The sequence below is a fragment of the Cervus elaphus genome, chromosome 9 (assembly GCF_910594005.1).
Source record: "Cervus elaphus chromosome 9, mCerEla1.1, whole genome shotgun sequence".
Taxonomy (NCBI): Eukaryota; Metazoa; Chordata; class Mammalia; order Artiodactyla; family Cervidae; genus Cervus; species Cervus elaphus.
The window spans coordinates 15,157,857-15,171,791 of NC_057823.1; the positions used below are offsets into that span (position 1 = coordinate 15,157,857).

The window sequence follows — 13,935 nt, forward strand, 5'->3', positions numbered from 1 at the left end:
TCCAGGCAAGAATACTGGAGTGGGTTGCCAGTTCTTCCTTCAGGGCAGCTTCTTGACCCAGGGATTGAACCCAAGTCTCCTGCCTTGGCAGGTGAATTCTTTACCACTGAGCCACTGGGGAAGCCCTTACACAATCAAAAACATTCCTTTATGAAACAGAATCATTCGGGTCCCACTTCCTTTGTTGCATAAGATGTTGATGAGAATCATCCACAAGGCAGTGAGCAGCTGTGAGTGCTGTGTGGTATTCTGTTGGCTGAAACATCAATATTCAGGGATCCACTCAACAGCAGATGGACTCAGGTGCGAATTGTTTTCAGCTTGAGATTAATATATATGATAGATAGTACTGCTATGAACTATGAACATTCTTGTCCAGGCTCCCTGGCTCACTGGGCAAACGGCATTTTTTTTTTTTTTTTGGCATTTTTAATACTAAAATATACACAACATAAAATTTACATTTTAACCATTTTCAAGTGTACTGTTCAGTGGCATTAAGCACATTCACGACGTTGTGAAACCGCCATCACCACCCATCTCCAGAACTTTCCATCATCCCAAACAGAAATTCTGTACCTATTGAGCACCTATACTCAATACAGTACAAATCCACTGTACCTACTGAGCAGTAACTCCCATTCCCCAGTTCCCTGCCCCTCCCAGGCACCCTCCTACTTGGTGACTCTATGAATCTGACTCCTCTAAGGACCTCATATAAGTGAGATCATACAACTTATGTCCTTTTCTGACTGCCTTATTTCACTCACTATAATGGCTTTCAATTTCATCCATGCTGTAGCATAGGTCAGAATTTCCTTTCTTTTTAAGGTAGAAATCCTTTTTCAAAAATAGTATTTAGTTTCTACACCAGGATTGAATGTTTTAAATGTTTTAACATACAAAAACTTACAAGGTATAAAGTAACTAAATATTTACAATACGATGTAAAGTAAAATTTCTCTATGAATATCATAAATATTTACTTTCAAATTCAAGTGTTTTAGATAGGAATATTAGTGTTAGTCCCTCAGTCATGTCCAACTCTTTGCAACCCCATGGACTATAGCCCACTAGGCTCCTCTGTCCATGGAATTCTCCAGGCAACAATACTAGAATGGGTAGCCATTCTCTTTTCCAGGGTATCTTCCCCACCCAGGGATCCAACCTAGGTCTCCTGCATTGCAGGCAGATTGTTTACCATCTGAGGCACCAGGGAAGGCCCCAAAATGTAAACATTTAAATAAATGTTAAGGAAACTTTTAAGTAATTATTCAAAATTAAAATTTAAATAAAGATATTAAAATCAAATGAAAAAGCATAATATAAAAAGTTAATGTTGTGAACAATGTTTAAATAAGTGTTTATATAAAATTTAAATATTTAGGACTTCCGTGGTGGTGCTGTGAGTAAGAAATCGTCTGCCAACACGGGACACGGTTTGTTCCCTGGTACCAATGATTCCAATGCTGAAGGGCAACAGAGTCCCTTTACCACAAGTAGTGAGCCAGCAAGCAGCAACTACCGAAGCCCATGGACCTAGAAAGTAGTCAGGAGTTGCTTCCCCCTTGGCTCAGCGGGTAAAGAATCTTCCTACAATGCAGGAAACGTAGAAGACACTGGTTCGATCCCTGGGTCAGGAAGATCCCCTGGAGGAAGAAATGGCAATCCACTCCAATATTCTTGCCTGGATTAAAAAAAAATTAAATATGTTGCATAGATTTAAAATATAAAATAATACGTAGATTGAATTTAAAATAAAAATATTTCAGTGTTTTAAATAAATATTTAAATGATAGTTTAAATTTAAAACATTTAAATGTTAATATTTAAAATAAATGCTATTTTTAACATATAAAATTAAATTTTAAATATGAACAAAAAACTAAGAAAAAATTTAAATACGATTTTAATAAATTAACTGCTACAGGAAATTTTATAATTATACTTAAAGATGTGTAAAAAATAAGACTACCCCCCTCTACTCCCTGCGCGTAACTGAGGCAGCCAAGAAGCTCCTTGCCTCCTCCCGGCCCCCAAAGCACCTCACGCGCAGGCAGCGCCTCGGCCAGCCCCGGCCTGCTCCCGAGGACCTCGCACGGCCAAGATGGCTGCGCCCATGCGGCAGTTTCGCTGCCTGCTCGGGTGGGTGACGACCCTGGGCCCGGGCTCCCGCGGTTACCGAGCGCCGCCGCCTCCGCGCCGCTCACGGGACCCCTGGTGGCCCGACCCGGATGACCCACTGACCCCGCGCTGGCAGCTGGGGCCGCGCTACGCAGCTAAGCAGTTCGCGCGGCATGGCGCCGCCTCCGGGGTTGACCCCGGTTCTCTGTGGCCGTCGCGGGAACAGCTGCTCGAGCTGGAGGCTGAGGAGCGAGAATGGTACCCGAGCCTGGCGGTCATGCAGGAATCGCTGCGGGTGCAGCAGCTGGCCGAAGAGCAGAAGCGACAAGCCAGGTGCGTGCGTGCGGTCGGGCGGGAGCGGGGCTGCGGGCCGATGGTGAGCTGTGCGTCAACAGTGCTTACTCCATTGGGCGGTTTATCGCGGGGTTTGCGTGCAGTATTTACGTGCACGCTCACCTAGATACAAAAAGACTTCTGGCTAAGTTCATTTAGTCATCCGTCAACAAATCTTTACCTAGCGCCTACTGTGCGCAAAGCCATGTCCCGGGTGCTGAGGGCATAGTGGGGAACAAAATGAATTTCAGATGGTGACCCAGAGTCATTAGGAAGATAAAAATGGGTGGAGCGTGCACGCCTGAGGGCGACTTCGCCTTGGTAGGCCTCAGGCTTCTCTGAGAACTTGACATTTAAAATGTTTAAGCAGAGACCTGTTGGGTTTCCCTTGTGGCTCAGCTGGTCAAGAATCCACCTGCAATGCAGGAGACCTAGGTTCGATCCCTGGGTTGGGAAGATCCCCTGGAGCAGGGAAAGGCTACCCACTCCTGTATTCTGGCCTGGAGAATTCCATGGACCGTATGAGTCCATGGGGTCGCGAAGAGTCGGACATGACTGAGCGACTCAGAGAGATGAATGATCAGCGGTAGCCATGGAAAGATCTTAGGGAAAGTGTTCTTGGTAAAGGGAACAGCCGGTGCAAAGGCCCTGAGGTAGGTATGTGCTTTAAGAAACAGCCTGGACATTAGTGTGGCTGGGGAGGTGTGAGAGGGGATGGAGCATGGGATCAAGGGTACAGATCCCACTTGGGAGGCAGGTTTGAAGGATTTAGAGGGAAGAATGGAAGCAAGAGCAAAGATATTGATTGTGCCACTTACTGAAGAGAGGGGGCAGCCAAAGGCAGGCAAGTGTGTTCCTGGTGTTTACTGTTCTTGTCCTCACAGTAGCTCTAAGAGGAAGAGGGAATCACCCTTATTTGAGAGTAAACTGAGGCCGAGGAGGGCGAAGTCACTTGTCCAGTCACCCAGTGAACGAAGAGCTGGGATGTGAACCTACGTCAAATAAACCCAGTTATCCCAGCTGGCTAATCCTACCATGGGGCTTTCAGTTTCATGTTTCTAATCCTTAAAATGGAACAGTGACTCACACCTACCTCCTATTGGAGGGAAAGGTCAGATTAATTTCTTGCCTCCATTCCTGTATCTAGAAGTGGGCCTGGCATAGAGTGGGTACTCACTGATGTCTGTAGGATGAAGGAATGTGCTATGGGAATAACACGCGGCACTTGGAGTGCTCAGGAGACAGCTCAGGGAAATGTTGGGTTGACTTGGGGTCTGCTCCTGGAGTGACTGGGGCTTACTCAAGGTTAAATACATATTTATTTCCCTGGTGGTTCAGATGGTAAAGAATCTGCAATGCAGGAGACCGGGGTTTGATCCCTGGGTTGGGAAGATCCCCTGGAGAAGAGAATGGCTACTCATTCCAGTATTCTTGCCTGGAGAATTCCATGGATAGAGGAGCCTGGCAGCTATAGTCCACAGGGTCTTAAAGAGTAAGACACAACTGAGTGACTAACACTGTCACTTTCACACATACTAGTTTCTCTCTCCTGCCTCTTGCTTCACTTGTCAAGGACTTTTCTTGACCATTTTAAAGACCACCATAAGCCTTCCCAATCTTTCATCTCAAAATATAGGGGAGCTGGAAGAGGCAGGATGTGGGCAAAGGCTTGGGGGTGGGTGGATGGGTACCGCTCTGGCTGGGTGGGGCTTGCCCTCATCAACCACCCTCCTTCACCGGCAGGGAGCAGCTCATTGAAGAGTGCATGGCCAAGATGCCACAGATGATTGAGAACTGGCGGCGGCAGCAGCAGGCACGCAGGGAGAAGGAGCAAGCAGACAAGGAGCGGAGGGCCCGGCTGCAGGCGGAGGCCCAGGAACGCCTGGGATACCACGTGGACCCGAGGAGTACCCGCTTCCAGGAGCTGCTGCAGGACTTGGAGAAGCAGCATCGCAAGCGCCTCAAGGAGGAGAAACAAAGAAAGAAGAAGGAGGCACGAGCTGCTGCAATGGCCGCTGCTGTGGCCCAGGATCCAGCAGACTCTGAAACACCCGACTCCTGAGCTGGGTTCTTTCCCAATAAAACTTGCCCCACCCCTGAAGAGCTATGTTCTCTCTTATCACACCCCTCCCTGGGCACATTGGTTCCTTCCCCAACACCTGGAGCCAGGGAATCCCCCACCCTTCCCTGGCTCTGCTCACTCAGGGGACTCAAGACCATGCCGACCAACTCTGGGGCTTCAGGGGGAATAAAAGGGGGGGCACAATGGGGAAATAATGGAGGAGCAGATGGCAGAGGAGAAGAAGGCTTCTGTTTACCAACATTAATCTCCAGTAATTAGCCAATTACCAGGGGGGAAGTGTAGCCAAAACAGACTGTGGTGATGATGGGGGGGTGGAGAGAGCAGCAGCCCTTCCAAGGCTGGGGCCCACTGCCTGGGAATAACACAGCTTGGTGGGGGGGGGCAGGGTACACTGGGAGCCACAATCTACAGAGGCAGACAGACCCCTCTGCCCCTTCATGGCATTCCCCCATCTCCTGTGACCAACTATCCCCTAGACCTAGACCAGCTGGAATGGGAAGCCCCAGTAGGGATGAACCACAGGACTAGCTTTTAAAACTTTATTCACTTCAAAACCTTTATCAGAGACAACAGTTCTCTTCTGGGGTGGGGGGCTAGCCTCAAACTCCAGAGCAACTCTGATGTTTCCCCCTCCCCAAGCAGGACAAACCAGACCTTCCCCCCCAGCAAAGGGATGCAGGATGGAAGCCCAGGCCAGACCACGGAGGAGTCCTTGGGCCTCTTGAGCGTTCACCCCAGACGGAAAGATGTGACACTCCAATGGAGGATCAAAAGTTTGGAGCTCCAGCTTCCCCTCACCCTGGAAGAGGGCGGGGGAGGTCTCGGGGGCTCTCTGGGGGGGTGGGGAAGCAAGCAGCCGCCTCTCCATCTGGCTGCAGGGAGCTGGGACACAGGCCAAGAGGGGCCCATCTGTCACCTCCAGTTCTGCCAGCTCCTTGGAGCAGGCTGGGCTGGGGTGGGGGGTGGGGAGGGGGGACAGCTGTCTGGCCCAGGTCTTTTCAGGCCAAGATGGGAATGAGGGGCCACTTTAGGAGAGTGGGAAGTTGGGTCGGAGTTTCTTTTTTTTTAGCTTTTGATTTTTTTTTCCACTTCTTAAATAAACATGAATATATATATATATTTTTTTCTTTTATAAAACTTTTGTGGAGAGGGGGTGGGAGGGTGGGGGAGGAGGGGGCGGTGGGCAGCCTGGCCTCCCAGCATCACTCGTCATCAAAGTTCTGACTCAGGAGGAAGTTGGCAGCCAAGTTCTCATTTTTTTCACAAGCGAAGTAGGCCTGGATCACCAGGCTCTCTGGGAAGCCCAGGGCCTTCAACTGTGGGAAGATGGGCAGGTATAAGCAAGAGGTGAGGGCCCTGCCCACCCACGAGGTCACAGCCCTCTTGGCCAGGCCTCTTACCCTCTCTATAGCTTCTTTCTCCTGTGGCGTCACCTGGATGTAGTTCATCTGTGGGGCCTCCTCACCTATGGCGCCCACCTCGCCCTCCACGTCTGAGATGTCCACCAGCTCCCCTGGGGGCTCATTCAACATCTGGATGAACTGCTCCTGGTGCCGGCTGATTTGCTATAGAAGACAGAGGAGAGAAGGGTGATCCATAGCCTTTGTCCCCCCTCCCCCAGGTCCCTATCACAGCCCTTTTCACTCATTCAGCAAACATTTACAGGGTACCTACTCTGGCCAAACAGCCACACAGTGGTGGACACGGGCCCTGTCCTAGAGGAGCTAGCAAGCAAATAAGTTAACTATTATTTACAATGTAAATACTGACCCTGCCATACATCAGAGTAGACCTTGGGCTGAGAAAGACACTTTAAGCCAGGAGGGAGGGGCCTGTGATCCACAGAATGGAGAAGAAAGTTTCTTTCCACATAGAGCCAACAGCAAGTGCAAAGACCCAGGGATAGGAGTGTATTTGGAAAACTCCAGAAACAAATAAATCCATGTGGCAAAACTATAAACAAGAAAGGGAAGGAGGAAGCAGAAGATGAGATCAGAGAGGGAGGCAAAGTCTAAACTGCTTTCTTCTAGTGCCTTCTAGCGTGACAGGACACCACGGTGGTGAGAATCAACTAAGAAAAGACATCTGTGTACTTTTTAAAAAGATGAATTCATCTGGGTGTTGCACATCTTGGGGGTTTTGATATGCCCCTATTTTTATGTACACTTGACAATTTTCACATCAAAGGAAAAAGTGCTTTTTCAGGAATCTGGATTCTGGTGGAGAATAACCACAGGCAAAGTGCGGAAGCAGAGGCCTGGATAGTGGCCGCCTGGGGACCCAGTAGAAGATGAGGTGGCAGCCACAGAGGTGGAGTGCAGGGCTGGGCTGAATGTTCTGGAGGCAGAGCAAACAGGACAGGTTGGGGATAAGCCCAGCAGGCCCCCAGTGCCTGGGGCTCAAGCAAGCCCAGGTTGGTCCTGGCAGGGTTAAGGAAGACTGGGAGAATCTGTTCTGGTCTTGGATATGTAGAAAGCATTTTCATGGAGGCATCAAGTCAGTCATGGAGAACATGGCATTCAGAGGGTCCACGCTGATCATACAAATTTAAGGGGGGGCCGGGGGGGAGGGCGTTCCCTGGTGGCTCAGATAGTAAAGAACCTGCCTGCAATATGAGAAACCCAGGTTCAATCCCTGGATCGGGAAGATCCCCTGGAGAAGGACATGGTAACCCACTCCAGTATTCTTGTTGAGAGAATCCCATGAATGGAGGAGCCTGGTGGGCTACAGTCCATAGGACTGCAAAGAGTCCGACATAACTGAATGACTCACACACACATACACAGGTTAAAGGCCCCAGGATTGACAGCACATAAAGAATGAAGATGGGCAGCCCAGGCCTTCCAGCATCTGGAGGAGGTGAGCAGGAGGCAGCAAAGGAGATTGAAATGTCTGGGGTAGAAGCAGCAGATGCCTGAATCAGGAGAGGTAGGCTTCACAGAGAACCCAGAGGACCCTGTCACACTCAGGGGCCACTGCTCCTCTGCCTCAGAACCTTCAAGGGCAGGATGGAGCTTTGCTGAGCTCGGAGGTGTCAAAACCAACTAGGGCACAGCAGTCCTGCAACCCAATGGGCGTTTATGAAGCAACAGCTAAATGTGGAGCCAAGTCAGAGTGCAGGCCCCAGAGGCTGGAGGCAGACACACACTCCACCAGTTGCCAGGCTGCTCCAAACCTCTGGTGCCTTCCTCTGTGGGAGTGTGACAACAGCACCTACACCTCACAGGTGGTTGGGAGCATCACGTGAAACCATGGAGGTCGTCAAGTCACAAGGAACAGCAGGAGACTATGGTGTCGGTCATGCCTATCCACCACGCTGGGCTGGGCTCTCTCTCTGGGGGCTGTGGTACCCACAGGGTAAGGGAGATGGGGCCTGCACCGACTCCCTCTGCCCCCAGGCCTGTACCTGTAAGAGCTGGGGGTTCTCCTGGCCCAGCTGCTGGAGCAGGGCTGGCAGCAGCGCAGGGTTCTGCTGAATCACCTGCCGCATGTTCTGGAAATGAGGCTGGTCTCGCAGAAATTCCAAGGGGTTCTCTCCTGCTGGCAGGGGGAAGGGGTGTGGTCAGACACCCCCTGGGCTCCCAGAAGGACGGGGTGGGTGGGATGAGTCAGGTGCCGCAACAGCAGGCACCCCACGTGCACACCTCCCAATCACTCACCTGCTTCTGTGGACGGCTGCTCTGAAACTTGGCTCTCCTGGACAGAACCATGTTCTGGCTCGGGGCTCCCAGGAATTCCCTGTCAGGTGTCCTGTTTAGTTCCAAGCACAGACTGCCCACTGCCTCCCCTCCTGCACACTCAGCCCTGGTGGGAGACACAGGAGGCCTCCGCTCTGCCCCCCCAGGCCCACCCCACCGCTCTCGTCCCGGCTCCTGCAGGAGTTCTTTCCTGGCTAGAACCCTAACCCAAAGGTTTTGGGGGACAGATTTTGACCACCCTTCAGAGCACCAAAGTCCGCATGCTCCCTTGAGAACTCCCCAGGAGGCAGCAGCCCCACCTCACCGTGAGCAGATACTCCACGGCTCGGTGGGGGTTGTTGTAGCTGGCTCTCAGGGCAGCCACGACCCGCTCTCGCTCGTAGCCCATGGACATGATCTCCGTCAGCATTGTCTCATACTCAGAGCCCGTCACTGTGGATGGAGCAGCAAAGGCCAGGTCACCGAGGAGAAGAAAGGGCAGCTTCCCAGCCCTCCCATGCCCACAGGAGGCCAGCTGATGCCCCGCGGCATCCAGCCATTTTCAATTGGGGGACCACCCACCCACCTAGCGTGGAGGCCGCGTCTTCCTCTCGCCCGCTGCTACCTGAAGAGGGAACAGAGCTGCAAATTCAAGAGAGAGAAATCGGACCCTGGCTTCTGGCGGCCTGCCCTCCCCCAGGTGTGTGGAACCACGACCGTGGGAGCTGAAAGGGGCAGGGAAGACAGGGCCCAAACTGCGGCTGCGGCTCCCTGCCTTACCCTGACACAGACTCCGGGGACGTCGTGGGGGCAGATTCCTCCGACGGGCTTTTGTCTTCTCTGGCAGAAGGTGGGGGGTGGGACATGCCTGAGGCAGGGGCCGACGGGAAGGATGTGGAAGACTCCGGGGTGGCAGTGGGTGAGGCCTCTGAGGGTACTGAGGTGCCTGGGCTGGTTTTGGCCTGTGACACCCAGAAAAAGGGAGCAGGCATCAGTACCCCTATCTAGCCCCGACATCCCTCCACAGCTCCGCCCCGCCCTGTCCATGGCTAATCTCTCTTGGGCACAGGCTGTTTGCCAGCTCCCCAGCCAATCCACCCATCCTCCCAAACAGCAGACATCACCCACCTTGGTCACCATGACGACCACGAAGTTCTTCTCGTCGATGCGATAGTCCCTGATGGGGACATCATCACTCAGGATCTTGCCAGCATAGATGAGTTTCTGTCCAGCCACGGGAAAAGCATCACGACCCTTCTCAGCTTCTATCTTCTCTTTTAGCACCTTCACCTGGAGGAAAGGGTAAATGATCATCGCAAACCCCCCAGATTCTCTCTTCCCTTCTAGTTAGTGGGCAGGCTGCAAGCCCTGATGGCCGAATAGCTAAGCTTCATAATCAAGCATACTAAACCATTGTACCATTCAACGAAATATTTACTGAACATTTAATACGTGCCAGGTGCAGTTTTAGGTACAGAGGACAGAGCACAAAGACTCAACATTAGTCCCTGTTCTCATAGAGGACACTCACGTGGGAGAATAAAAAAACTAATACATATTTCAAATGATGTAAACATGATGAAACGCAAATCAATATAAAGGGGAGACCTAAGGTTGCTGACAGTGGTGTTTACTGAGAGAATCCTAAGTTGATAGTGCTGTTATAAATGTATACGTCACAGGTTTAATGACTTGTAGTAACTGAGTGGAATAGTTAACCATGAGCCTCATTTTGCATTTTTTAAAAGCTGTTTATTTGGCTGCATAGGATCTTCGTTTTGGCACATGAGATCTGGTTCCCTGACCACGGATTGAACCCAGGCCCCCTGCATTGAAAGTGCAGCCTCAGCCAGTGCACCAAGAAGCAAGTTCCATATCCTTACTTTATATTTGAGAAAAATAGAGGCACAGAGATTACCTAACTTGCCCAAACAGCTGGGTTGGTCAAAAAATCTGAGTTTGTTTCCTTTTTACAAAAAATGAACTTCAATATCTCCCTCATGGGGGAAATTGTGCAAAAAGTGCCAAATACACGTTTTTTAGGTCCTAAGTCTCTTTCTGGCCAAAAACACAGCATCATGTTTAGACTGTGGGCTCTCACTTGAGGCAAATCCGAATTGAAATCAGCTCCGCCACGCCTTGCTGTATGCATATGCGACTATAGCAAAGTTCTTCAAGCTCCAAGTTTCCACATCTGTTAAGTGAGGACACTCAAGAGTGCCCAAATGACAAGCCTACTTTGCAGAATTAGTAAAACATCATGAAAACGCTCAGCGACTGGTGAAAAACAAACACGGACCACTGAAACTCAGACCGTTTATTATCATCATCATCATAGTTGCTGTCATCACCCGGCATCTCCTGATCACTACTCCCAGATTTGGCCACCAAGGTCCCGAGGAAAAGCCTACAAAGGTAGGAACTCGGAGGACCCATTCCAGAGAAAGCAGCCCGGCCGGGAATCTGAGCCTGCGGATCCAGCGCCCCGCGAGGGCGCTGACATTAGAGCCAGGACCTGGCGGGCGCCCCGGAGGTGGGGCCTCGCCTGGAGATCGACCCAAGAGCGCTGCCCGAGCCACCAGGGGCAGAGCCGGGAATCATCAGGGTATCTGGGAAAGTCAGGCCCGTGGGGAGAATGGGCAGGGCGCGACCCTGCGCCGTCTTCCCCGCCTCTCTCGTCGGGATCCCGGCCTCCCCGCCCCCACCCCACCCGCTGCACCCGTCGCTCCCGCTCCGGAGCTCCGGCCTGGCTCGCACCGTCTCATCAGGCTCCATGCGGATCTTGAAGGTCTGCTGCTGCAGTGTTTTAAGCGTGATCGTGACGGCCATGGTGGGACCCGAGCGACACGGCGGCCCCGGAATCCTCACACGACATGCAACTCACGCCGCCGCCATCTTAGCGCCCAGCCGCGCCGCACGCCGACAGCTTCCGGGGCAGGCAGTGCGCGCGCCGACCACCACAACACGTGACCTGAGCGCGCCCCCTTGGCCATCGTGGGCATGCGCACGAGCGCGGCCTCGAGCAAAGCATGCGCAGACTGAATTCTATTCCGTGAGAGGGGGGGGGGACTTCTTGCTCTACCATCAAGAGGTTTCCTGCGAGTGACGCCATGCCCGTTAGTGGTGACGTCATAGGCCACAAAATGGCTCCGAGACCCCCAGTTTCAGGCCCATGAGTTTGTTGACGTTTAACAAGCAATGTACTTGCTAAATTTTCATTTCTTCCACAAAATCTTCATGTCTTTTTGCTCGTTCCAAATGAGACTTACTCTGGTCTGACCACCTGACAGGAAGCCTATCAAGCCCTGAAAGAACTAGAAAGGATACTTGAAAGGTCACCAACAGTTAAACACGGAAATTTGCCACGGAAGTGGGGACACAAGGCCATTCTGTGGCCTCATTAATCCTAAGGGAAAAGCTGGATTTTTGGAATGAATTTTAACAGTTCTAGCTCTTGGGTCTCCCTACCTGTCTACTGCTCCTCCCCCTGATCACTTTGTTCACCCAACTATCTCCATCTGACTCCATCAAGTACTCCATCTGAGTACTTGAGGAAAATGTAACGTTCAGTTTCCCTACACTGAACACACAGTTCTCTCCTTAAACTGACACCGGATATACCAATTCTGGAGGCCTCCCAGAAGGGTGGGGCTAGGCCCCAAGACACTCGAAGGAGTCCTACCCATGGAACAAGGAGTGGAAGAGTTGGTTAGCCAAAGCTGAAGGTGCTTTGGCAGACAGGATGGAGGTGATGTACTTATCTTCTATTTAGTGGGTGGACTTTCCACCTACCCCTATCCTGAACTGACCATTACCTGCCACCTAACCAGCTCTTCTTACCATTCACATCTGAGAAAACACCAGGCCGGGGCCTGCCACCTCATTCCTTACCCAACTATTACCAAGTCCTGCAGCTTCTTCCTTCACAGCATATCCTGTGCTAGTAAGCTTTCACAAGCCTAGCTGACACCAGGGTGAAGGAATTCTTTCTTCCCTCTCTCCTGCAGATAAGGGACATCAGTTCCCAACCATCCACTGCACATTAATGGCAGCCTTGTGGGGCGCAACAAAGTGGGCCTATGCCAACCTTACAGGCCCACAGGCTCTTCTGACACTTTCACTCCCTCCCCTTGGGGCCACCTCTTTCCCTTCAAGAGGTTCAAACCCTGACTTGGCCACTGAAGGCCACTGGGGTATAGAACATCTCTGAACCTATTTCCTTGACTATAAAAGGAATTAATTGCTTTTAACACTGGCTAGTAATCAGAAAATGTGTTTAAAACTAATAGCTGTTGTAGTCTTGCTCCTTTATCAGCAAGAGATGTGTATGCAGTTCAATGTCTTAAGAGTTCACATGAATTGGTGGCTAAGGTGTGGGTTCAAACCCCACCTCTTCCTAAATGTCTCAAACTCAACTGATACTAGAACCAAAACTCACCAGTTTGATGAAAAGACTCCACGAGCTAGTAAGTGGTGTGTATTTGTAATGGCACTGGAAATGGTTACTCTTTCTCATTCACCTGAGGCTCTGGAGGTAAACAAGGGCTCCTGTAACCTTATGGGGACATTCAGCCAACAATTCTAGTGGCTAAAAAACAAATCTCACTAAACAATTACCTCTCCCAGGAGACACAGGAGGAAGACACAAAACTTAATTTAATAGAAATTTTGTTTGTAGCTCTTACATTCTCAGCATGAGCTGAGCTAGAACCCACCGCCCCACTCAAAAGTGGCCCAGTCCTGGGGGCAGGGAGAAAGGGGAAGGGATCAGAGCTAAGGCCTTAGGAGCCTCATTCTTCCTCAGTGCTGGGGCGGGGGGGGGCTGGGGATGCCACCCTCTTCTCCTACCCCACCCTCTGGGATCCAGGAAGGAGAACAGATGGAACTTTGGGCCTGGGGCTTCTCCTCCACACCACATCCCACCCTTAGTCCCCAAGCTGGAAGGGAACTTAGGGATCTGGAGTGAAGGAGACAGAAGAAAGCAAAGATGTCAATCAGGACAGATGAAGGCCAGGGGTGAGGGCTATAGGAGAATCAGAGACAAAATGCCAGTAAAAAAAAAAAGAAAAATAAATTTTAAAAGGGGGGGAGGGGGGAGCCAAAAACAAAATCCACCCCAAATTGGAACCCGCCTGGAAAAAAATGAAAGTTCTCCAGTCTCATAGAGACATTATTTGGCGCGGCCGGCTCTGCGGCAGGAGCGCTCAGGCCTCAGTCCAGCCCTGGAAGCAGAGGTGGCCCCTACAGCTCATCCTTGGCCTGGCCAGCGGCAGCATCTTCTTCTTCCTCCTCTTCCTTCTCATCTTCATCCTCCTCATCCTCATCCTTGTCCTCGTCATCATCTTTGTCTGCCTCTTCCTCCTCCTTGCCTTTCTTCTCCTCCTCCTCTTCCTTTAGCCTCTGTTCTTCATCCTGCTTGTCCTTCATTTGCTTTTCTGCTGCCTGTGTACAAACCACACACACACCCCTCAGGCCTGGAATCCCCTGCCCGCCCTGCCCACCCCCAAACCCAGGCTGGACCTTGGTCTCACCTTTGTAACACCCCACGTCTCGTTGCCAAACTCCTCAGCATACGCCTCATCGTTGGTGATGAGGAAGTTGTCAAAGATGGTGCCAGACTTGACCTGTATAGGGCCAGAATGGGTGGTCAGAAGGGATACCTGTTGGCCTTGGCCTTGAAATGGTCTCCTGCCCATGCTCACATAACCACTACACAAT

General features: G+C 51.2%; 3 protein-coding genes and 1 pseudogene across 4 annotated transcripts in view; 1 reads left to right on the top strand and 3 right to left on the bottom strand.

Moving 5' to 3' along the window:
• LOC122699412 overlaps positions 1-13,935 on the bottom strand; it is a 25,131-nt pseudogene continuing 11,196 nt past the window's right edge.
• GADD45GIP1 (GADD45G interacting protein 1) lies at positions 2,072-4,558 on the top strand. Its single transcript, XM_043911326.1, has 2 exons — positions 2,072-2,457; positions 4,201-4,558. The coding sequence occupies exons 1-2, from the start codon at positions 2,108-2,110 to the stop codon at positions 4,517-4,519; spliced, it is 669 nt and encodes a 222-aa protein (XP_043767261.1). The 5' UTR covers positions 2,072-2,107; the 3' UTR covers positions 4,520-4,558.
• On the bottom strand, positions 5,066-11,176 carry RAD23A (RAD23 homolog A, nucleotide excision repair protein). 2 transcript variants are annotated; one of them, XM_043911313.1, is made up of 9 exons: positions 10,975-11,176; positions 9,346-9,507; positions 8,998-9,179; positions 8,804-8,859; positions 8,543-8,670; positions 8,200-8,278; positions 7,947-8,077; positions 5,941-6,105; positions 5,066-5,856 (listed from the first exon to the last, which is right to left on the bottom strand). In XM_043911313.1, the coding sequence occupies exons 1-9, from the start codon at positions 11,044-11,046 to the stop codon at positions 5,743-5,745; spliced, it is 1,089 nt and encodes a 362-aa protein (XP_043767248.1). In that variant the 5' UTR covers positions 11,047-11,176; the 3' UTR covers positions 5,066-5,742. The 2 variants fall into 2 exon arrangements, with proteins under 2 accessions (XP_043767248.1, XP_043767246.1); XM_043911311.1 differs by having other exon boundaries at positions 7,947-8,080.
• Positions 12,856-13,935, bottom strand: part of CALR (calreticulin) — a 3,868-nt gene continuing 2,788 nt past the window's right edge. The window contains exons 8-9 of the mRNA XM_043911310.1: positions 13,749-13,841; positions 12,856-13,659 (exon numbers count right to left, since the gene is read on the bottom strand). Of these exons, the coding sequence (XP_043767245.1) occupies positions 13,459-13,659; positions 13,749-13,841 (294 nt within the window). The 3' untranslated portion in view covers positions 12,856-13,458. The remainder of the gene's footprint in view (positions 13,660-13,748; positions 13,842-13,935) is intronic.

Coding starts and splice junctions, on each gene's coding strand:
- GADD45GIP1 (XM_043911326.1), top strand. CDS start 2,108: ATGGCTGCGCCCATGCGGCAGTTTCGCTGCCTGCTCGGGTGGGTGACG. Junction 2,458..4,200: donor GAGCAGAAGCGACAAGCCAG/GTGCGTGCGTGC, acceptor CTTCACCGGCAG/GGAGCAGCTCATTGAAGAGT.
- RAD23A (XM_043911311.1), bottom strand. CDS start 11,046: ATGGCCGTCACGATCACGCTTAAAACACTGCAGCAGCAGACCTTCAAG. Junction 9,180..9,345: donor TGGTCGTCATGGTGACCAAG/GTGGGTGATGTC, acceptor TGGGTGTCACAG/GCCAAAACCAGCCCAGGCAC. Junction 8,860..8,997: donor TCCCCGGAGTCTGTGTCAGG/GTAAGGCAGGGA, acceptor TTGAATTTGCAG/CTCTGTTCCCTCTTCAGGTA.